Source organism: Pyxicephalus adspersus, chromosome 4, assembly GCF_032062135.1.
Source record: "Pyxicephalus adspersus chromosome 4, UCB_Pads_2.0, whole genome shotgun sequence".
NCBI classification, from domain to species: domain Eukaryota; kingdom Metazoa; phylum Chordata; class Amphibia; order Anura; family Pyxicephalidae; genus Pyxicephalus; species Pyxicephalus adspersus.
The window spans coordinates 65,403,645-65,428,405 of record NC_092861.1 but is presented as its reverse complement, the minus strand read 5'-3'; the positions used below and the strand labels follow the sequence as shown (position 1 = coordinate 65,428,405).

Here is a 24,761-nt window from a genome sequence, read left to right as displayed (position 1 = left end):
CCCTGTACATTCCCATGATAGATGTGTCCAAGGATCAACTCCAAGTAACAAATAGAAATATCACATAAAATATCCAATATTAGGGCAGCACGGTGGCTCAGATGTAAGTGTTCTGGCTTTTGCAGCACTCTCAGGTTCAAATCTTGGCCAGGACACTATCTGCATGGAGTTTTCAGGTACTCCCCATGTTTGTGTGGGTTTCCTCCGGGTACTCCGGTTTCCTCCCACACCTCAAAAACATGCGGTTAGGTTAATTGGCCACCCCCCCAAAATGGACCTTAGACTGTAATAAAGACATGTGACTGAGGTAAGGACATTAGATTGTGAGCTCCTTTGAGGGAGATAGTTTTGAGACCATTTTGTTTGACCAGGTCAGAATAACATAACTGCTGCACATGTGCATACGAGTTTTCTCCAGGTAGCTGGGTATGCACGAATAATACTCTGAGCTGCTCATGCACATTCAACAGAAGATAGCGTAACAAAACCAGTCTGTATCAACAGACACATTTGTGTGTTGTTTGACATTTAAAACAGAATATTTGCTGCAAGAAAAGATAAAATACCCTGCATTATCAACATGCTGAAGATCTAAGTCACTTCAATGGACTGACACACCTCCTACCCAACACTCCATGGATAGTGATCATTCTCCCAAAACAGTGATATACATTGAAAGACTGTTCAGGGGGCATCAGACAGCATTGCTGCTCCCCCAGTTACAAGAAGGACACATGGGGACGGCACTGTGATAGCCAGGCATCAAACATCAGAAAAGTAAAAAGTGGGATGTCAGAATATTAACAACAGTCAATTTAGGGCATTAAATATCAGTTTTTTTCCAATGGGGCCTAGAATACAATTTCAGGCAATAGTCACTATTTATATAAAAAAGTTAGGAACAGAGTTTGGAAACCAGTTCACTGCTTTAATAATGTCAGATGTAACAAAGTAGAGATAGTTTTTTCCCAACGTTTTGTCATATATATATATATATATATATATATATCTTTATACCTGTAAAGCAGCAACCTGACACTCCATTGAATAGAATAGGTCGGCAAGTGGAGATGAGCGTCAAAAGAATGTTTGGAGCAAACCGATCTCCATTGCCGTCTATGGCATTTTCCACTTTAAAAGTGAACAAAGTTAATCTGCTGCGGTGTATTCCAACTGATAAACCCGCAATATAAAACAAATCAATATTTTTAGGTGTTCATTAAAATAAATGGTGATAATTATCACTAAAATCCTATAGTGATAAATGTGCTGGTTGTTTTACAGTAATGCGTGATGGACAAAACTATCAAAAGAGAATGAAAGAGGGTTTTTTTGGCTGATTATATTCAAAGTGATTTTTAAAGAATATAAGACAAAAAGTAACAAAATGTATATATACAGTGTGACAATATTTTTTGCTTGTTTTGAACCCCTTTCTTTTCCTGCATTGAAATCGTGCAAGAGGGAGGGTTTTTTTACTTCAAAACTAGACAAACTCTCCTGATTGTAGGAAGAAAGAAAAGGTGGATCCTCAAAGGTCAATTAGACAGACAGGATCCAGTTAACCTCCTGAGTGTGGCTCGGGGTAAAAAACAACAGCTGATAGCAGAAACCCTGAGCCACACTGGGGGTAGATAAAAAAATAAAGACTTACCTGGTCCCACCAGCGTCCTGCCAATATGATCCCATTCTCTGACCTTGTCCTCTTCCTTGGATCTATCCCCCGGCGAGTGCACTGACATTCCCCGACAGTTCTCAGTGACATCAATGCGTCGGTGCGTGCGAGGGAGCGTGGGGGAATTTCAAATTATTTTGTATTAGATTCAAAACAAAATAACTATTGAATCCAATACAAAGTAATCATTGTATATAAAAATTATATATATGCTACTGTACAGTTATATTACAGGTTTCAGTATTTTTGATTTGCTTTATTTATGCACCTTTGTTTTAAAAGATTTTTGTGTTTTTTTATTTAAAGTTTATTAAATTTAGGTTATATTTTGGTGAGTAATGCCAAATAATTACAGGCCTACAATGTAAATTAAATTTTCATGAAAGACAATGTACTGCTTTTAGACATATAAATCTGGACAGAAATGAACCGCCAAGGAGGGTAATATATCCTAATGGGTAGAGTCCTTGTATCTCTTGTATAATCTGACGCGTTTCACCAAAAGGCTTCCTCAGGGGGCTGTTTGGGACCAATATCAAATTCCAATAATAGGATTTTTTGGAAGAAAACAAATATGATGAAGAGTAGATCAGTTGACAAGAGACTTGTGTGATAAGAGATGTAATAAAATTTTAGGGGTTATCCATCCATGACGGTGTTTATGGGTTTGATCACTATGACAGTTAGTTACTTATCTTGTAGGTCAGGGGTGCCCTACCGGTAGATCTCAAAGGCAATGCGAGTAGATTGCGGAGCCCTGCCTTTCAAAATAATAACTCTTGTGCACGGTAGAGTTTAGGTCCAAGTTTTTATTGTTGGTAGATTATTTTAACTTGGTAATTTTAAAAGTAGCTCGCAAGCCAAAAAAATGTGGGCACCCCTGAAATAGGGTATTACTGGCATACTGTAAAACAGTCGGTTAATATAAAGGAGGGATCGTCTATAGCTTAAAAGATCATTTTAAACATTATGTACTATCCTTCAAGACTGGAGGGCTAGTTTTCACAACATGATCCCTATGTATCTTGGTATGTAAAGGGCTGGCAATGTGTGATGGGGCTGTCACTGCTATGACAGCTGAATACACAAGTTATGTTCATCTCTCTGGATGATCGCCTGCAGAATATCAGCAAACAACAGAATGCCCTGACATCTGCCATGCCCGGTGCAGCCAGGCCCAGCACTGACATGCCAATCCAGCTCACACACATCTGCCATAGCACAGGGGACATGGGCACACATGTGTATGGCAGCATGTCCCCCGGATCCGGGCCTCCCCCAATACAAGTAAAATGGTGTATGTGTGCAAAGTGTGCTGTGCATTGGGAGCACAACGTGCCCGGGCTGCATTATAAACACACACACACCCAGAAGTTGCGCACACGGCCACTCGCCTCAGAAGGCCTGCACTCAGCACATCCATGGTGGCTGCAAGAAGGAGAAAAACACAACACCCTTCATATTCCTTCCAGCCCACATGAACGCTATGCCACCTATCCGGGGGTGTCCGTGTCTGCTTCCCATAACCCTGGCATATAGGTCACTTACCGAGGTGGGGGCGGTCACGGGTGACGAGCTGCTCATGTCTACGGCCTCTTGCCTTGCGCGCTGCTAATCGCGACCGTGTGCGCGTGCACGAGGCTTCTACCCTCACGTGACTGTCAGAGCCTCCGAAAGCGCGCTCCCGTATGTGCCTACAGTGCGCGCGGCCGACAGATCTAAAGCTCGAGGCGATGCTGACTCTGTTCATTCATATTTATCTATTTGCTGCTAATTCTCTGTCATTCGACTCCAAAGCGAGCTTGTCAGCAGTCTCTGTTTTCTAGAAACAACACAGCTTGTTTCTGGAAACTGCCACTGGTTTTTAGTATTGGCCAACTGTGAATAAAACTTAATTTAAAGGACAACTCCAACTGTACAAAAAGGGGTGGAAATTGTTTCAGCATACAAAGGTACCGGTGTTACACCACCCCCCACTGATCATGTGAATATGTAGAATGTGCTGTACCTGCTATCTCAAATTCATATTTAGAGAGAAACAATTTAGCCCTTTTTTTGTAAAGCCGGAGTTGTTCTTTAAAGAAAAGTTTGGTGTCCACAGTAAATAGGAGCTACGGAAAAGTTCATCATCCCAGGCATTGGTGACATCTCTCAGCCTTCTTATGGGACCTTGATGTGCCCCTGCTCTGTATAAAAGTGTATTCTAATGAAATGTTGGCTCCTTATTTTGTACAGGATCCCACAAGAAGGAGTCATGTCACTGGCACCTGGGTGAAATGGGTGAAATTATGGGTCCATAGTAGTTATTTTTTCTTCTTTTTGCCCTAGCAATTGAAAGCAGAGGTACGGTAAATTTGAACAGGCAGGTTGTCTATTACATAACGAACAGGCGATGTCTCTTCTGTATTAAAATAAACCAACCTGGATGATCACAATTCTTTAAACTCAACCTTTAAACTGAACCCAAACCCTTCCCTTCTACACCAGGACCTAAACCCATGGCTTAAGTCCTGGTGTAGAAGGGAAGTGTTTGGGTTTATAGAGCGCTGGGCTGACTTTTCATTGGGATACAACCTGTATGCCAGAGATGGTTTGCACCTAAATGAAAGGGGGTCTGCTGTGCTAGGGGAAAGATTTAGGGGAATGGTGGAGGGATATTTAAACTAGGACAGAGGGAGGTGGGACAGGTAAATAAGGTGGCAGAAAGGTTAGTCAGGGGTCAGTCATTAGTGGAGGGTGGATTGGGGATAGTTGGGGGGAGGATTATGGATAATTGTAAGGAGCTTCCCATGTTACAAACAAACATTGGATTGTGCACTACTAGTTGTGCTGAAAAACAAAAGGATTTGGCAAACAAGGATGGTAAAAGCAGCAATAGTTTAAAGAGCCTGTTCACCAATGCTAGAAGTCTAGCAAACAAGATAGGGGAGTTCGAAGCATTAATAAGTGAGGAGAATTATGACTTAGTTGGTATTGCTGAATCCTGGCTTTGTTCTTCGCATGACTGGGCTGTCAGTATTTCTGGTTATACTCTTTGGTAAAGACAGAGTCAAACCAAAGGGTGGTGGTGTGTGTCTGTATGTGAGAAGTGATCTGAAAGTGAATGTGAAAGATGAAATTTGCTGATGGAACAAGCGATGAGGTTGAGGCATTATGGGTGGAGTTGAATGTGGGGTTGAATAACACACAATTAATTATTGGAGTCTGCTATAGGCCCCCCAGTGCTAAGGAAGAAATAGAAAATCAACTACTAGCACACATAGAAAAAGCAGCAAAAAGTGGAAGTGTTTTAATCATGAGAGATTTCAACTACCCTGACATTGACTGGAGAAATGGCACTACAGGAACAACAAAAGGGATGAAATTTGTGAATTTATTACAAGATAATTTTATGGTACAGTTTATAGAAGCCCCAACTAGAAATGATACTCTGCTGGACCTAGTTCTTTCTAACAATTCAGGGCTTATAACAAATGTGCAAATAAAAGAGAATCCGGGTAGCAGTGACCTTAATGTGATTTCATTTAATGCAAGCTGTAAACAGGAAGCAAAAACTGGAAAGATAAAAACATTTAATTTTAAGAGAGTACATTTTCCATTATTAAGGGCGCCTCTCTCTTGGACTTGGACTGGGAGATAATATTGTCCTAAAAGAACACAGAACAGAAATGGGAATATTTCAAATCTGTTCTACAAAAGCACACTGAAAAATATATTCCAATGGGTAATAAGATTAAGAGGCTAAAATTAAAACCTATGTAGCTCAAAACTGATGTTAAAAAAGCCAAAAGGAACAAGAAAAAGGCATTCCAAAAATATAAAAATGAAGGATCACCTTCATCATTTGAAACCTATAAAGAATATAACAAAAGATGTAAAAAGGGGATAAAATGTGCAAAACTTCAAAATGAAAGACAGACTGCAAAGGAAAGTAAGGCAAACCCCCAAAATGTTTTCAAATATATTAATAGCAAAAAGATCAGATCTGAGCATGTAGGCCCCATAAATGATGTCACTGGGTTGATAACTGGGGATAAAGATAAGGCAGATTAAATAAACACTTTTTTTAGCTCTGTGTACAAGAAGGAAAATGGCAGAGCTCAAGTCTAAATTCATAATAGCAATGTCACTGCCTTAAATGAGTCACATGGGCTCAGAATTGATATGAGTGAGAAACAGCTGGGAAAAATTAAGGTTTACAAAGCACCAGGACCTGATGAATTACATCCACGTGTCCTCAAAGAGCTGAGCTTAGTTATTTCAAAGCCATCATTTCTAATTTTTAAAGACTCTTTAGTCACTGGCAAGGTAGCGATGGATTGGCGTAAGGCCAATGTGGTTCCTATCTTCAAAATCGGAGCAAAGTCATTACCAGGTAACTACAGACCCCTTGGTTTAACCTCCATAGTTGGAAAGGTCTTGTTGAGTTTGATAAAGAGCCACATAGAGGAGTTTCAGGTAGAAAATATTATTATAAGTGATAGTCAGCATAGCTTCAAGAAAGACAGAAGTTGTCAAACAAATTTACTCTCTTTTTATGAGGAAGTAAGTAAACAGGTAGACAGTGGAATAGCAGTTGATATAGTGTACTTGGACTTTGCTAAAGCATTTGACACTGTACCCCACAAACAGTTAATATGCAAGTTGGGGTCGATAGGTTTTGAAAAGTCAATCTGTAAATGGATAGAGAACTGGCTTAAAGATTGCATCCAGAGAGTTGTAAATAATGATTCATACTCTAAGGTTATTAGTGGTGTACCCCAGGGTTCAGTGTTGGGACCTTTACTGTTTAACATCTTTATAAATGATATAGAGATTTGGATTAAAAGTACCATTTCTGTGTTTGCAGATGACACGAAACTATGTAATAGAATTAAGTCCATACAGGATGTCTATAATCTACAAGCAGACCTGGATGTACTGTTTGATTGGGCAGCCAAGTGGCAAATGACATTTAATATAGGTAAATGTAAAATTATGCACTTGGGAGCTAACCAACATGCATGCTTAATACTGTCTAGGGGTAAACATTTGGGGGAGTCAGAAATGGAAATGGATCTGGGGGTTCTGGTAGATCATAGACTTAATAGCAAAATGCAATGCCAAGCTGCAATGTCTAAAGCTAGTAAAGTACTTTCTTGTATTAAAAGAGGAATAGACTGCAGAGATGGAGACATTGTCCTGCCCCTGTACAAAGCATTGGTCAGACCACATCTGGAATATGCAGTCCAGTTTTTGGCACCAATTCACAAAAAGGATATTGTGGAATTGGAGGGAGTGCAGAGAAGGGCAACTAAACTAATAAAAGGAATGGAGGAGCTCAGCTATGAGAAGAGATTAGCTGAACTGAATCTATTTTCCCTTGAGAAGAGACGTTTAATGGGGGATATGATCACCCTGTATAAATATATAAATGGTCCATATAGAGAACTCTCTTCCCTATTATTCACTTTGAGATCATTACAAAGAACAAGAGGGCACTCTTTGCGTCTCGAGGAAAAGAAGTTTAAGCTCCGGATAAGGAAGGGATTCTTCACTGTAAGAGCTTTGAAAATGTGGAATCGTCTCCCTCAGGAAGTAGTTTCAGCAACTACTATAGATTGCTTTAAGAAAAAACTGGATGTTTTTCCAGAAGCACAGACTATAACTGGGCAATAAAGCTTCAAAGTAAAAATAACAGTGACGTTTGATCCAGGGAACATCTGATTGCCTCACAGAATCAGGAAGGAATTTTCTCCCCTGTTAAAGCAAATTGTACCAGTGTTTTTTTTGCCTTACTCTGGACCAACTATGTCCTATAGGGTTTTATATCTGGGATATGTTTATTTACCTAGTGGTTGAACTTGATGGACTTATGTCTTTTTTCAACCTAACCTACTATGTAACAGAAGGAAAGCACCACTCGTCAGCACGTCTGGTGCCCTATACTGATGTACTTACAGTACAAGCAGGCTTCCTATTGAGAATGAATGGGGGCAGAGAGGGGTGGTTCAGCCCGCCTCTGCTGCATCAAGCCTCTGTCCTGCACATAAGCAAGCAAGAAAGCCCTGTTTGTATCCAGGAGTCGTCCTTATGTCAGATGTCCTTAACTCGGGGACTGCCCGTAGTTCATATTATTTAAGCAAAGGACATACCACTGCCATGTTTCCAATGACGTATCAAAAGAATGAACACACAAAAAGTGGTTGCCTAAACCTTTTCCCATTCTTTATACTGGTCATTTATTAAGGGTCTTCAAAAAGTTTCCGCACTTTTATATTTTTGTTGGAAAGTGTGAGGGCCAAAAGAGTAGCAATTGGTCGTGTCTGAGAGTGTCATGTGACTCGGAAAAATGCTTTGCAAAGGAAGGTGACTATGTAGAGAAAATAAAATGTAATTTCTTTTTAAAATTCTTAATACTGTAAATGGATTTTAAAAAGTGCGGAAACTTTTTGAAAAAAAAAGAAAATAAATGCAATAAGGTAAAGTAAAGAAAAAAATGTTTGGTGAACAGAAACACTTTTGTTTGATATAAAACACTTTTTTTTAAGAAGATACATTAAACTATAAGGAAAACATCTGAGGACAGATGGAATTGATTTGAAAAGAGAGTTCCTGCAAACGAGGGACAGTTGGGAGGGGAATGTGATGTATGTGTGCTAACCAGTAAACTTCCTGTTTCTACTAACAAACAGTTTTTAACTGCCACAAGAAACAATGGGTTTATAAAGCAGTTGGTTACTATGGACTCTGATTGGCTACTAAAGACAAAATGATATGTTTTTTTTAACAACCATTTATACATAGGCCTCTAAACAAATAACCATTTTAGGAGCAAACATATAGAAAGACGTTGCTTTTACTTAATCAGAGTACAGTAACTTTTAGTTTAGTAGAGGTATGGTCGGATAATGGTGGTCAGATAATTCTGAAAGCAGTTCCAGCTCAGATCAGAGCTAAGCCAACCTCAGATCAGAATTTGAGCAGGGGTAAAGAGGGTAAAAAAGATGGTGACACCCAATGCTTTCTCCGCGCCAGTATGAAGGAGGATATCTGGATAACGCAGGAACCGATCCAGGAAACTCTTTCGGAGGGATCAAAGGATCTGCAAAGGTAAAAGTGAGTTTTTTGTTTTTTTTTCTAGTTTACTTCTAATTTAATAGGGCTATATATTCTAGCTTTACATGTTTCCCTCTGCCTTACATGGTTCACATGTCATATGATTCTGATGGTACGAATGGCTGGGCTCATCTCAGGTGATAATGTGACATGTGTCCAGCTGTAAAGCTTAGTTCCAGCTAACCTATCCATGATACCAGTGATTCCCTCTTTCCTCCAACTTTGAGGGTCCACGTCAAATCTTCTCCCTAGTGGACAGTTCTAACTGATCCAGAGAGCAGCACTGCAATATGGATGAATTCCATGCATCAATACACTGTGAGTTAAGGAAACCATGTTGGTACCTCTTAAGCGAGGGGACCCAAAACTTCCATATACTCATAGCACATCTTCAGTTTTTCAGATATAATGATTCCAAGACCTCATTGAACCTGGAAGCCTGGCCAAATCTTTGTGGTAAAAAGGTATTGCTATGAACGGAAATTGTCAGAGACTAGGTGAGTATTGCAGTTAGGAAACAAATTTTGCATTAAGGAATGATTTGTATGCAAGTGCCAGGAAATACATAAAAAACAGCAAGGGGGTTAGTAAAGCTGGTGTTGAAGTTGTGGAAATGTCTAAAGTGGTCACATAATTCATATAATGACAATATCCCAATTCCAATTGCCTACACAGGAGATGCTATCTCTTTGAGTTTATGAATATTATTGTGACATGCTCCAAATAAATATCTTCATAAAAGCCCCAGGATTTGGCTTTGTATTCTGTGTAGGATTTCTATACTGTTAGAAGCTACCCCTATCAGCCATTTGTTGGCCTGACTCACATCCACTTCCCAATAGTGTTTCCCCGAAGACAAGCTACATGTACTTAGCACCTGACAGCACACAAACCTTTCTGCGCAGTTTGGGTCTTTTCCGACCGGACGTCTGCTCATTCATTAATGTTATTATGATCAGCGTTTATATTCAATCAGATGTCTGATTTCTCCATCACTTAGAAATCAATCAATCTTTACTCTCAGGTCAGTGAGGCCATCAGAAAAGAGTAGAAGACCCTTGCAGAGCATCTGGAAGATCGGTGTCTTGTCCAAGCCACCAACTCAGTAAAAGGATCTGTAATATTGCACAAATATTCAATTTAATCAATCTCCTTAGATATTTCACTCTTCTGTTCTCCCAGCAGATGGATCAGCCAAGAGACTGACAGAGAAACCTGCCTTTCCAGCTTGAAGACATCACACAAAACTTTCCACTCAAGAACATCCAGCCATCTCCTAACACCTCATGGACTTTCTTGGCGACAGCTACTGCTTTTTTTTTCCGTCTTTTTGTAGTTGCTTAGATTGCAAATGCTTTAATCAATCGTTTCTTGTACATCAGAGTTTAGTCCCCCTCGGTAAGTTTCCTCAGCTTCTATTTCTTCTTCTCTGAGGCCTCATTCAGAAGCTCCCTTTGGTGTCCTTTATGTTGACCTGCCAGACAGCAAGCACAGTACACCCAGGGCAGTCACAATACAGTTCTGGCAGAAGTTGTGTCCACTTAACACAGGCAGATGGAACAGCTCAACTTGTCTTTTAGAGCAGCAGACACAAAGAACTGGAAGCATTAAATGTAACCTGGGGACTACCTGTATATGCAGGCAGCTTACCCACAAAAAGCTGCCTGCATATAATTTGATGTCTTTTTGAAATATACTAATATTGTTTACATGTTGGTATATATAAGCAAGTGGATTTATTCTGCGAAACGCGTCAGAATCGTAATGGTGTTCATCTTAAAATGAACTTCTCATGGTTAAGTTCACTTTTGAACGAATCTACATTGTTCATAGATTCCCCTGGTAGATCTATTAACCACCCTAGCAGTTCATTTCTTTCCGGTTTTATATGTCTAAAAGCGGTGCATTGTTTTTCATGAAAATTTATTTTACAGTATAATATAATAGTATGTGTAAAATAAAGTTTGAAACACAAAATCATTTAAAAATTTAATTTTTTTAAATAAAAAAAAAAAAATACACATTATACTCATACTAATATATATACTGTAAAATAAATGTTCTTCAAAACAATGTACTGCTGTTACACATAAAAATCCAATGTATTGCATTCAATACAGTTATTTTGTATTGAATACAATACAAATATATTTTTGAATTTCCCGCCCCGCCCGTCCAGGACATACACATGCACCAACGTCATCGGGAACTCCCCCGGTGACTCATCGGATGCAGAAGCAGGAAGAAGAAAGGAGACGAGGATCGCGGCGCTGGACGGTAATCAGGTAAGCGCTGTATTTACTAACTTTCCATAGGTAATCCAACCCCGAGTGTGACTCGGGGTTACCACTTTTAGCAACTTTTTTCTACCCCGAGTCACACTCCGGGTTACCACTAGGGAGGTTAATGACCGCAGTGGTAGTGAAGTGAGAAGAGTGCAATGGGGTGTAACTCGTACGTTCTGCCCTCTCCATAAAACAGAACAACAGCTTTATTTAACAACAGATTAATTTTCTCTTTCAGACGTTGGAAAATTGAGCGCATGTGTGATATTGGGGAGAACACTACTGTCAGATTTCCCTTTAAATGTAAAGGAGTTGAGGCTGGAGTCCCCCTTTAAGGCTTTTGAGTAAAAGTACAAGAAAGGGACCATACAGTTCCCCTTTTCAGATGTCATCTGATAATTAACCAAGCATCCTTCCAGACTCACTAAATTATACCATGTGATTTTGTGTCTCCAGGTGTCATAAAATTTAGTATTTGGCAGCTAAGACTATTGGACTGACCTCTGACTGACCTCTGAGCTGTAGTCAGGAACACATTTATTAATATTCATCGTTTTTCCACTATACTGTTCTGTACAAAGTTGTAGCTGGATCATTACAGTGAGCATTTGAGATCTAGCCTCCTAGGCCTTAAGATTAAAGCACCATCATCCATGTGAACTAACCCTCTCAGACAGCCGGCTGTCATTGGATTGTCCTATTGGTCACTCCTTTGTGGTTGGCATGGAAAAAGCCATGTAAGCCTAGCAGAGCAAGCTCTCACTGTGACCATCTTGTTGCTAAGGACAACGGCATTGACAGATTGAGCACTGTAGGTAACCCAGTTGCTCTGACTAATAACGAACTGTAAGCAGCAACCTGGGCCAAGGCAAATTACATTTCACCTAAGTATTTCAGTTATTCTCTTTTATTCTATACTGTTGCTAGTCTGCTATTGTTCATTGATTAGTCTTTATTTTTCTGGAGAATTTGTTATGTGTTAGTGTAACTTGCTACCTCCAAAATGCTACTAAAAACATTGTGATTTCTGAGACATCCCTGCCTGGAGTGGCAGTGTGATACAGACAGGACTAAAAGAAGCACAATCATAACTGCGGTTGTGGTAGCAGTTAACCTGTAAGTGTGTGTTTGGTAAGGGCTAACAGATTGGTTAGCATGCCCGTGACGGCCCTTCTCAGCCTGCTGGTGCTTAGATTGTTGCTGAGCGTGCTGGAAAATCTATGTACGGAGTGAAAGCTGAGAGGGCGTTATTCACAGTGTGTGTATATAGCCTTACTTTTTATGTGACAACCTGTAAATGATTGTAAAATCCTTGGGGAAAGGGTGATAAAAATGAATTGAATGGCCACAACCCTGGTTTAGCTCTCTTTAAAGTGTGTGTAAAGCCCAACAATGAACTTCTCCTACATTAGGTCTATATACATCTTTTTGTAAAAACGCCAATAAAACTAACAAATGAATAAAGCAATATTACCCCTTCAACTGAAAATGAAAACAACAATTATTTGCTGAAGGTGAAGTTTTGAAAGTTTATGTGGAAAAGTAACTTACAAGGACAGAGGTAGAAAAGCTAAAGATTAACATGCGTGAAGGCCCTCACTGCAGCTTGTAAAGGATCTAACTTGGTTGCCATGTTGAAGGCTTATTTAATCTCCTGGCTGTATGGATAATAAAGTAGTTGTAATACTTCTAATTTTAAATTTCTGCCGGTCCTGCCCCCCAACGCACACCGCTCGCACGGGCGTCACATGTTCTTCTGGCACCAAGTGGACACAGATGCCGGGCCAGCATCGCTCGAGGACGCTGCGGGCTCGTGAGGACCAGGTAAGCCCTCAATTCCACCCTGAGTGTGGCTCCGGGTTACCATATTTTGTAATGAAATTTCACCCCGATCCACACTCGGGATTACTGCCGGGGGGGGTTAGGCTAAAATTCTGGACAATGCCATCTAGAGGTCCCCAACCACAAATATCTGACGTATTAAGTCATTTACTTACACAAAACTACCGTTTACACATTACAACATAAGAGATACTAGTTCTGGTTATCTTGGAACTAATTATCAATTGAACTTCCTTCCCAGTCCTTAAATGCCTTACCAAGAAGATATTCAAAGGAACTAGAGAATGGCAATTTGTTCTTATAACATTTTCAGTATATAATTTTCATTTACAATTCATTCCAACAAGCGAACCTGAACATAGAATTTAGAAAACATAAAGAAAATTATTACTTGTTTTATTTTATTCTTTTACATTTAAACCCCAATAGCCCTTCATCACTATGGCCCAGAATCTCCAGTTAATAGACTGAGAAACTAAAAACCCAAACCCAGGCTGCTTCTACGAGCCCTTTGAAGTGCACATGACAAATCCATAAAAATGCAAGATGCAACATATAAAATTACGAACCAACAAGAATAGTAATAATGTACTTTAAAAATGATCCTAACAACTCACTCATCTAATAAAAGTGACCCCTTAACTCTCACCCGGGTGTCTAAGTGCTGGATCTATTTCAGTAGTATATAGGGTCACCCTACTCCTTATGGCAATAACCCATCCATCTATAAGAGGCTGAATGTATGCAAACAAATTTTCTACTAAAAATGCTTCTGGGATGGGTCAGGGGTCAATTAAACGTTTAAGAATTAAATATTCTAAATGCCAAGGCCACTCCTATTGATAACAAAGTAAATACAAACTTCCCTTGTCATTATCACAAATTTAATTGAACACACCACATGTAACATATCTCTCAAATTGAAAAGAGTGACATCCTTGTACCAGGGACCTGTCCCGACCTAAATCTGTAGTTCTTGCTATTCCAGAAGTCTTTGGACAACCATTACAACACATTAGGTCAATAAATATTAGAACACATTTTAAAGAAAAACCATAGGGAAGCAGGAAATTGGCTAACCTAAATATTGTTTTCAGTGACAAGATCTCACCAGACTTGTCTTGTGGACACCCTTACACCAAGATTTAACTATATTTGGGCTGTGGACTAAGTCATTGACCTATCACTGCACTTGTTCACCAGTTTCTGTAATAGCAGCACCCAGGAGCTGTTCCTGTAAGACACAGGCCATAACAAAATAGTGACTGATATGACTCCCTAGCCAGTTTGGAATGAATACTTAGAGATGCGGGATTCTTGATTGTTACGAGATTGGTGCACAACCCATGCAAGATGTTCCTGGTCTCTCCCCCATGGCAATGCCCTGTCTGGTTAGCTCCCTGACTGTGACTGTGAATCATCCTGCATCTGACACATTGCGGAGCCCTTGAAAAATGCCTACAATTACTTCTCGGACCATCTGCAGGGTGTGTCTACATTTTCCAACCTAGTGGTCTTACTACTTAGTAGAGGACTCCAATGGACAGACTGAGAAGGAAGCTGCAAAAGTAGCCAAAAACATAAATCACCTTGCTGAGGCCACTAATTAGAATGAAACACACGTTCCAGTCATCAACTAGCCTGTTTACGCTATTCTATGATGGCTCAGAAGTAGACTCTTTTTTTTTTTTTTTGATGTGATGTCACCCCCAGTGATTCTGACTTCTAGATTCTACTTTGATACATAGTATCTTGTTGCTGTTCCCCATTCTCATGTACATGGCTGGTTGGTTCAATGAACACACCCTGGAGACTTTGACACTATTGTGTGCCTGGCTGTTTACTTGTGTTCATCAAGGTCCTCATTATCAGCGGTATTGCAAAACTCTCATGGATAAACCTTTGTTGGATTACTCCCAGATAAAACCTGTGGATTTTGGTTCCGACTCTGGAACGCTTGTGAACATACCCTGAAGGACTTTGTTTTACAATCTCCCTTGCTGTATAGATTTTGTAATGCTTTAGAGCCATATATATATATATATATATATATATATATATATATATATATATATAGTTTTGGGTGGGTTTTTTTTCTGAACTGGACAGATTTACACTAGGTCTTATTTTCGGGGTAGGTCCTATTTTCAGGGAAACACGGTATAAAGCCAATTTAAACAGAGGTGGCAGTGCAGCCGGCTCTCTTGGTGTGCACAATGCACATTTGGAGTAACAAAAACGATATGAGACAAAGAACAATGTTTTGGGGCTTGTTAAAAATAACACATAAAGCCACACAATCGGCAAGATTACTTGAAATCAGTTATATAATGTCAAAATAAAAAGTCTTGTGGCCAACACATTCGCATTTTTGCTTCCTCAGGGGGATACTGAGACTCACACTTGTTAGTAGTGGTTAGTCAAATTCCTATAGCAGAGTGAGTAAGGGTCTTGGTCACTCAGATTATGTTTGAGAACTGTCTGCGTTCTGTCCTGTGGTGTAATAAGGTATAGTCTTTTTTGACAAACAACAGAATAAGCATCCCTCTAATTACTCAATGCCACATCCCAAAATGTTTCTAAAAACAGCTCAATCAAAATTAGAAAGAGAGAGGGACTTAAAAGGCGTAATTAATCCTATGTTTTGCTAACTAATGCTACACGACAATTACATCAATTTTATGTTTTAAAAACAACTTTAATAAAATATTATTTACAGACTTGTATTTGTGTTATCTTGATTACATTGACATATCAGACTTTCTCCTCAGGAGAAACACAAAGTCTGTTCAACAAATACAATGATACCTAATTAGAATGATACATATATCTATATATATATACACACACACACACACACATCCTCATTGTTATACAAATTAACTTATTATATTCATTATTTTTTTACATATCTGTTTAGGCAGGCAGCTCCTTATACATGGCTGCTTTTATTACAAAGAGTATTTCTTATTTCTAAGTTCAATGCTGATAAGCTCCAACATTGATATGTGATTCATTGCTTTTAAATATTATTAATTTCATAGATCCAATTTTTAATAAAACAATCAGTTGCTGTTCAAGGATCATGCTATCAATTCATTCACTTAATGATCCTAATCATCCATATATGCATCTAGTGGTAGATAAGCCTCTAATTCATAATCAATTTTCTCTATTTGTTAAGTGATGTATAAAAAACAAAACTAACCATTAGTTCTATTATATATAATATAATCCAAAAATTCCCAAATACTAACTATGTAGTCATTAATAGGTTATGTTTATATTCAATAAAAAACAACCATGTCTTCCAGTTTCTGTGAACACCAATCGGCACTTTTACCAATAACCATTGTATATGTGACTTCCATACTATCCAATTCCACTTATAACTGTAAAACATACCAGCAAGCATAACAAGGAGCTATATCATTTCTGTTCAGTCCATAATCAATCCCATTAAGATATCTTTTCCTGAAGTTTCCACAGGAAGCTTATACCCAGCAGCCACTGCTTAATTAAAAAATCAAGTCACATCAGTCATTGTTGTAAACCAGCCTATTTTGCCCTCATTAAAAGATCAAGTGTCTCATTTCCTTGAACTAACCTGGGTAATGAAAATAAATGTGTGCTTCTCCTCCGATGCCGGCAAGTGAAATACAGCCGGCATTCTCTCCTCTATGTATTTCCTGCTGTGCGTCCCTCGTGGAGGAAACGGGTCCTGCCCATCAATAGAGATCACGGCCCTTCCCATGGATGGAGTGTCACGGGCACTACCTTGGAAAATATTTTATTGAAGTTGTTTTTAGAACATAATATTGATGTAATTGTTGTTGTATAGCACTAGTCAGTAAAACATAGGATCAATTATACCTTTCAAGTCCCCCTTTTTTTCCCAATTTTGATTGAGCTAGTCTCTTATTTGGTCTTTTATGTTCTCAAGCCCAGTCAGGCTAAGAGTTCAGTATCACATAAGAGGCTTTATTGATTTCCAGTTAGAGGGTTTTTAGGTGAAGTTTCCCAGCATATAATTGCATTTTAAATGCTTGAGAAAATTTTATAAAATGTTCTAACGGAGGTTTCGCGTTTAGAGACCTAGATTTGGATAAAATATAAGCGAGAGAGATGAAGGGATAACCATGAGATTCCAGTTTCTTAATTTCCCTTTGGAACATTGGCGGAAAGTGGTAAAGGACATCTGTAGCCACCTAACAGAACCACTACCAACAAGTGTAAGTGACAGTATCCCGAGGAAGCAAAATTGCAAAACGTGTCTGGCACAAGACTTTTTCAACATTATCGAACCGATTTCAACTGGTCTTGCCAATTGGGCTTTAATTTATTTGTAACAAGCCCAAAAACATTGTTCTTTTTCTCATTCTTTTTGTTACTCAAATTTATTACATAATATTACTTTTAAGTTGTAATTGTTCTTGAATATCTACAATAAAATGTTTGTTTCAACAGTACGAGTTTGCCATAAAAAGCCATTCTTGCTCTTACACTTTTCCTACTACAAATGGTTCAGCAATGAAAAACAATATGCTTTATCAATTTCCCCTTTGGACATAACCCTACCTTCCAATATTGAGTTATGAGTATATAAGTAGAAAAGCAGTAGTAGTTAAAAGCCCATCTAAAAGACAACTTTTTATAGTTGGGTATTGATCTGATTGAGCGATTGAGTGTTAGAACTGCCATTTTTTTTTTTTTTTATTTGCAACTTCATTAAGAACACTTTATTTGTTCTACTAAATAAACAGCAACAACCCACTGCAGATTTTAATATCCTTCTTTATTTAGATGTTTTTGCTTTCATACTACATTTTACAAGCTGGTGAACACTGGTAACTTTTTCTCCCACAGTACTAACACCACACATTCCCAAGACGGTATAAATATATGGTTGAGCTAACATTAATACAGATCACCATTTTTTTTTTAATCAATTACATATTAAAACAAATCAAGTATCCAAATATTAAGTTACACAGCTCAAAAGGCATACAAAATATTACAGACATTAAGCTCTGCCTTGGCAAAAGCAGAACCTTAAGGAAGGGGAAAATTAATTCACAAAGCAAAATGTTGGAAAACTGTCTGAATGTACAGTAAAAGAAAGGACCTTAAAGAATCCAGCAACGTTAAAGCGTCTACATTTTAAAAATATTTACGGAAGAAAAGGGCATATTCTACACTTCCTGCACAAGACAAAGGCAACATTTTACTAGAAATTAAAATTCACTATAAAGGTCCTCCAATATCAAGATGCACCACAAGGTGCAAACATTAAATTCAAACAGTAAGGCTTTGTCTGGAGAATTACTATGTGGTCTGTGTGTGCTTCCATAGAACAGAAAGGTGGAGAAAGGGATACCGAGATGTATATGGCATTAAGCCTACTCAATATCTGAGTGATTGGCAATTTAGGAAAGAAAAAAAAAAGTCACCTGTACACCATAAATGTGTGCAAGTCCTGACATTGTGGAAGATGTAAACATACAGTGAGCAGCCAGCAAATACTGAAACCTTCATCTTTTCGAGCCTTTTCATTTAAAAGCTACATCTAATGAATTGCACAGGGAGAAGTGAAATTGTGAGATGTGCTGTTTTTTTGGCATTGTGTAATTGATCGGTTGACACCAGTCTTTGAAACCGAGATGACAATTTTTGAACTGCATGATTATATAGAATTAGGAGGGACACCAATTAAAAACACAACAAATACGCAAATTCAAGCTCAGTTACATGATTACTTGTCTACTTGACAGCAGCAATTTTGCTACTGCTATGGGCTGTGACCTACACATTTTCCAAAGCATTACTTGACCTATAAAACATTAACTAGGTGTTAGCATTGGTTTTTGTCCAGGTCTGCATTTCATATTCAGCTTTTTTGCAGCCAGCAGTAAACTTCTACTGAATGCAACAATTATTCCGATGACCGTTGGAATCTTTAAATCGTAGCCGCATCTTAGAACGATACTTCTCCAGGTAGAGCAGCTGCTTGCTATTAAAAGCTCCACGGCGCTTTCTATAGGAAAAAACAGAATTTTTGCTAAGACAATGAATTGGACAATATAAAAAAAAAAAAACAAACAAAAAAACCATTATGATATAATATAGTGCTACACATGCAATAATACAATATCACTTCAGCTGCATACACCTCAGCCAAGCAATTTGTTTCTACACATATTTGCATGAGAGAAATTGCATGCACATCATACCACCTTAGTAGCTACAGATCCAACAACTAAAAATCTTTCAGCATGTAGTAAAGTTGTACTAATACAATATTAATAAATGGTATGTATATAGCGCCTACATATTACACAGCTGTACATAAAATAGGGGTTAGAAATGACAGACACAGAAGACCTTGCTTTCAAAGAGCTAACAATGATACAAAATATACCACTAACCTGAATGATTTAGAATTAAAAAAACAAACAAAAAACAAATGAGCAATAAGAGCACTATTAAGCATATTAAACATTCACTTATACTCCCTCCCACCTAAACCCTGACCTAACTTACCCAGTACTCAACTCAGAATTTTTTTTTTTAAGCTGGGTGGCAAGAAATTGTAGGTGGGTGGTGGACCCACCTACTGAAGAGTTGTGACCCAACTCAAACAGCCGGGTGGTTACTGAAATGTGCCAGGTGGTGTGCCCAGCTAAAAGGGGCTGGGAAGAACACTGTTTCCCCTCTAGTTTCCTACCTACTCATGTTTTAAAGAACTGCAGTACAGTGTTTACATTGCTTGTATGAAATATTTGGTCCTGTATTGTGCAGAAACCTGCAAAGGAGGGATGCAAACAATGCTAAACTTCAGCTACTAAACATTTTCACATGAATTTACCGAAGGTAGAACCTATTTGTGGATGCTTTGACAGTAAGGCAAAGATACGTTTCTGTAAGACTCAAAAACAATTTACTCCTATTGGCCTTTACTGTTTTTATGAAATCTAAAGCAAGATCTTAAATTATAAACTACTATAGACAGCCAGCTTGTACACTACTGTAAAACAAGCCATCCCCGTGATTTCTAGCCAATTATTAGGATTGAGATATTACAGATAGTTTTAAAGTGATTTTTCCGCTTGTCTGGACTATGCATTGTAAATGCTTCAATGTGCACAAGATCACTTTAAAGCCTGGGGACTGAATGTTGATTTTGTTCTCAGTATTAAGTTCACAAGGTATCAGCTTACAGGACTAATGAAGATACAACAAGTTGATTGGCAGCTGTTTAATGCTCAGTGAATATTAAATGGTCATCAGAACAAGCTAAAATGTGTCCAAGATACACTTTGCAAAACACAACCACAAATGTAGTAAACTGTAGTTTTAGTATAAAGATTAAAAAAAATAAAAAAAATTTGAAGGTTTCCACTGATATGCTACGAAAACACACATTATCTAGTTACCTTCATTTCATTGACAGGCAACTAAAAGTCACCTATTTCACATCAATTTCCTTTCACGCCCACTCTTAAAGGGTTACATTTACAAATTTGAATTCAAATCAAATGAATTGGTGGCGAATAAATCAATAGATTTGTAGATTGCACTGGCCAAATAGTTGTAATGAAAGCCACAGGAATCATATTTTTACAAGCAAGCAGATGGTACAGCAGAACATTGTAAAAACACTTTAAAGGGTCAATTTACACCCATGTATTGTGCATTGAAACCAACAGATACACAAAACTCATGTTTTTAATTGCAAGTTAATACATACATGCATATTAGCAAATAGACTTTGGTTAAATTGGTAAAAAAACAAAAACAAAAGAAATACATAGAAATAGCAAACACCTGAGTTATATTCCCTGTGTTAGTGTTTTGTGAAAGAATGACAATTTAAAAGGCCCATTTTGTCAATCTGTTCAGCAGCAAAGTTTACTACACAACTTGACAAAGATGACCATTACAGGGCAAACATCCATACAGTATAGAGCCCTTCTTGCTTGTTTACTTGAACTGGCCTAAACACAAAAATCACAAACTTACTGTCTTATAAATTGAACCGCATCTTCATATTTCATCCCACATTCAATGAGTGCAAGGGCAACGAGAACTGGAGCTCTGGACAGGGGAGAAGAGTTTACAATCAATGGAAGATTACAGCATAAATTTTTAACATACCTTATTGTATAAATGCAGTGCAAGTCTAGTGTTCCACACTTAGCCAGTCTATCATCAAACACGTTCATTTAGGATAATGCAGGGATTACCAATAGACGACCATAAAGATTTTAAGCATCTTCTGCCATTTTATACTCTTTACACCGGCATCAGAATAGCAGAACAGTATGAGCACAAATACATCAGCCAAAACATTAAAACCATTGGCCTAGTAATGTGTGCAACCCTCTTGTTGCCACAAAAGGCATGGACTCCACAAGACCTTTCTTTCTGGGTAGCCTAATATAAAGCTGCAAGTTTACACCATGGCCAAGGAAGAGCGTCAGCATTTTGTGCTACAACAGCCTTTCTGTGGGCTCACCTGTATGGCTAGCCTGCCCAACCCTCCAAAATGCAAGTTTATACAATTTGGGTGTCAGTCTCTGGTTCACTAGTTGTTTCTCCTTGGACCACATTTGGCAGGTACTAACAACTGGTCAAAGTTTTTTTTCATTGCTTCTGGTATAGAGCCAGCATTTTTAGTGCCCAATAGCAGGCAAGTTTCGGAAACTGCATCGATTAAAAGATAATTGATCACACAGCTTACCTTCCTAGCCCAGCAACGCAATGTACAGCGATACAGCAACCAGGTTCTTCACGGAATTTGGCTTTAAGAAGGTTTAGCCAATCATCAACAATCTGACTGGATGGTGGGGCTCCGTCATCAAAAGGCCAATCCTTTAGAGAGTAGAGATATTTTCAGTCTACAATATAGGTATTCTTTATCAGGTACATGTTGACTGTAGAAAATGAAGGGCAAGGCCAGAAATTTATTTTGGCAAAAGTATGTTTTGAACTTGTGTCCATAGTAACATAGTAATATTTTAAATAGAAGACTTTGCATTGAGAAAAAACCATTCTGTAAACATAAAATACCAGCTAAACACGCACCATTTAGGGTCACTGACAGCACAAAAGGGAATTTCTAGACAATCTTAAACCATAGAGATGTTACTACAATTCTCACAGCTCCAAAAATCTGACAGTCCAAGCTACAGAGAAAAGATTGTCCATAGATCTGGGCTGGTGAACAGTGCTAACCAGGTAAAATAATGGACATCTCCCTTGATTAACCTGGGTTTGCACCTATTGATTAGGATAAGACCCCTGACTGTTTCAACAAATTAGTACACAGCTTTCCCAAGAAATGGGAGTGGGGTGGAGCTTTCATTTTTAAAAAAAGGTAAAGATCATATGTCACTTAAGTTATTTTAGATTTTAATTCCAATAAACTAAAATTTACATTTATTCAAAGTAAACTACATAAAATTTGCAATATAACGTGATTAAGCACAAAATATTCTTCCAGAATTATTAATCTACTATTCAAATTTGGTGAAGCAGTCAACATAATTTCCATATTTCCACAGAGATGTCAGACAGAAAAAAAAAAAAAAAATCCAGAAAAATACATAAGAAAAGGTCCAGAATACCACTATCCTAGCATATAGAATGACATCAAACAGCTAGAACTCTTTCTTAAATATTGTAGTCCATACTTACCAAAACTTGAATACCTTCTTTTTCAACTAAAGTGGTGTCATAAGTAGCTTCACAGACTCTCACCACAGTAGTAACGCCATACTTTTTAAGTTCCTGACAAAAAAAAAAAAAAAGTATAAGTAACATTCATACATCTAATACTAAACCTATACATATAAAGTACATGCACCAATACCATGTTGTCATTTCCAAGAGGAAGCTCGGAGCTCATTATTTTTGGCAGAAGCTAATAAAAATTGCAACATATAATAAAGGGATAGTATAAGGAAACATGCATGTATTGCTTATGAGTTTTTTTTTTACATATGCAAAGCCTCAGTGAAAATATATATAACTGAATAGGAGCCTCTATATTTTACATTAGAGTGTTTAAACTACAAATTTAAAGAATTTTCAAAATTAAGCAACACTTTTTGCAATGTAGTGAACAACAAAGGTCACTCCATTTGTGTATTTTACAGCACATGTCCTTCATTTAGTGGATTGGGGTCAATGAAAACAACTCATCACGATGTGCTAAACAGAAGTGTGAATGGGGCCCCCAATAGAACACAGTATTTAGAAGGAACAAGTCAAATACAAGTCTGACGTTGGCAAACCCTAGCCAAGGCCCCAAGACCTCCAAAATAAAGTGTAGAGCAAAGAGACTAAATACAAAACAGATCCAAGAAAAAGGAATGAACTTACCTCTATGAATTTATTTAAGGTTGCATTGGTGGGGTTGTGAGTAATAAGAAATCTCATATTCTTGTAGGTTATCTCCACTGGAGCTGGGCGGTTCATTCGGGCCATTTTTATTAAAAGGAAAAAACGTGCAACAATATTCAAAAACAAAAAGTTAATCTGAAAAGAAATTATGTTAAACTGAAGTCAGCTTCACTCTACTCCACAGAAAAATTCTCAGTGCTTGTGTGGATGGAAGCAATGGATGTGAAATGAGCCTCCTCACAAGTAGAAAATCTTTAATCCAGTAATACTGAGGCAAAAGACATGCAGTGCACTGAGGTTTACCCCATCCAGATATCAGCCCCTTACATAAAGTGCGCTGCCAAATTTAATCCAACACTTCGTGAACAGGTTTGACTGCTCTTAGGGGGGTTTCTTGGTGGAGTAGTAATGAATTTCTTCTACAGTTCACTTGTCTGCATAGAGGTCATGCTGTGCCTGGCAGTAGTCTCCACTGCCCTTCAGAAACTCCATAAATGTGTGACCGAGAACACCACAGAACTGCTGTTGGAAGACAAAAAGACAGGCAAAAACTTGAATTAATTATCTTATCCAAAACAGTGTTTAATTAACACCAAGCAAAAAAGGCAGAAAGATTGTTCCTGAAGACAAGAAGAACACTTCAACACTTTCTATCCAACCAAAATTGGAACCAGTATAGACAGAATTTTTATCACAGTAGCTGAAACAAAGGTCTAGGCCAGATTTTTGCAGCTATTTTACCACGGGGAATCCTTGAAATAACATTCATGTCTGCATGGAACCCCAGGTATAATTACTATATCCACAACTAACAGTACATTAGCTTGGTTTGGTCAGTGGGTATAACGTAACCCTCACAGATAAAAAGATCGTTTGTATCACTTAAACTGACCTGAGAGGCACAAATTGCTTAATGGAACCCCTGTGGTCTAGGTCGTTGCCAAGCTACTAGTAAGATTGTACATGTAAATCACAAGGTAATAAACCAGTTGAATAATTTTTACAGTAGACTAATTTCTAATTTCCAAACAGTCAAATTAAACTGCATTTAGAAATTGTAAAAGTTAAATCTGCTTATATTTTGCCTTCTCAGGTTCCGACCCCCCCCCCCAACAAATACGCTACATCACTTTGTCTTTGCACTTTTCTTTACAATGCTGGGGGATCATTAATAGTGGAATGGTCCAACAACATGTGAGCTACACAATATGTTGGGGCTATATAAATCCTGGTAAATAATAATAATCCCCAAAGCATGCAAACATCATTAAAGCATGCATAACTAAAAACTTTATCTCCTACCAACCCCTTACCCCTGCAACTAGTTTATAACCAAGGACCTACAGAAATCAGTGACATTGCTGTCACAAGATGAAGTAGGATGTGTGAGCTGCGATTTAAGTTTATACAACGTAGGTCATTAAAGCGAAACAAAATATTTTGAGCAGTCTAAACAT

The 24,761-nt window shown here is 38.1% G+C and overlaps 2 protein-coding genes across 3 annotated transcripts in view; both read right to left on the bottom strand.

Moving 5' to 3' along the window:
• Positions 1 to 17,674: 17,674 nt before the first annotated feature.
• On the bottom strand, positions 17,675 to 23,416 carry PTP4A1 (protein tyrosine phosphatase 4A1). Of its 2 annotated transcripts, none has more exons than XM_072408475.1 (5): positions 23,284 to 23,416; positions 22,597 to 22,689; positions 21,641 to 21,771; positions 20,920 to 20,994; positions 17,675 to 18,934 (listed from the first exon to the last, which is right to left on the bottom strand). In XM_072408475.1, the coding sequence occupies exons 1-5, from the start codon at positions 23,386 to 23,388 to the stop codon at positions 18,817 to 18,819; spliced, it is 522 nt and encodes a 173-aa protein (XP_072264576.1). In that variant the 5' UTR covers positions 23,389 to 23,416; the 3' UTR covers positions 17,675 to 18,816. The 2 variants fall into 2 exon arrangements, with proteins under 2 accessions (XP_072264576.1, XP_072264577.1); XM_072408476.1 differs by having other exon boundaries at positions 17,675 to 18,930.
• A 314-nt stretch (positions 23,417 to 23,730) lies between these two features.
• The window catches only part of LOC140328700 (uncharacterized), a 6,241-nt gene continuing 5,210 nt past the window's right edge, over positions 23,731 to 24,761 (bottom strand). The window contains exon 2 of the mRNA XM_072408477.1: positions 23,731 to 23,826. Coding sequence (XP_072264578.1) covers positions 23,731 to 23,826 — 96 coding nt within the window. The remainder of the gene's footprint in view (positions 23,827 to 24,761) is intronic.

Excerpts from the sequence above, each read along its gene's own strand:
- PTP4A1 (XM_072408476.1), bottom strand. The coding sequence starts at position 23,388 with ATGGCCCGAATGAACCGCCCAGCTCCAGTGGAGATAACCTACAAGAAT. Across the intron at positions 22,690-23,283 it reads CCTTAAATAAATTCATAGAG|GAACTTAAAAAGTATGGCGT; the intron begins GTAAGTTCATTC and ends TTTTTTTGTCAG. Across the intron at positions 21,772-22,596 it reads AAGAAGGTATTCAAGTTTTG|GATTGGCCTTTTGATGACGG; the intron begins GTAAGTATGGAC and ends TACTCTCTAAAG.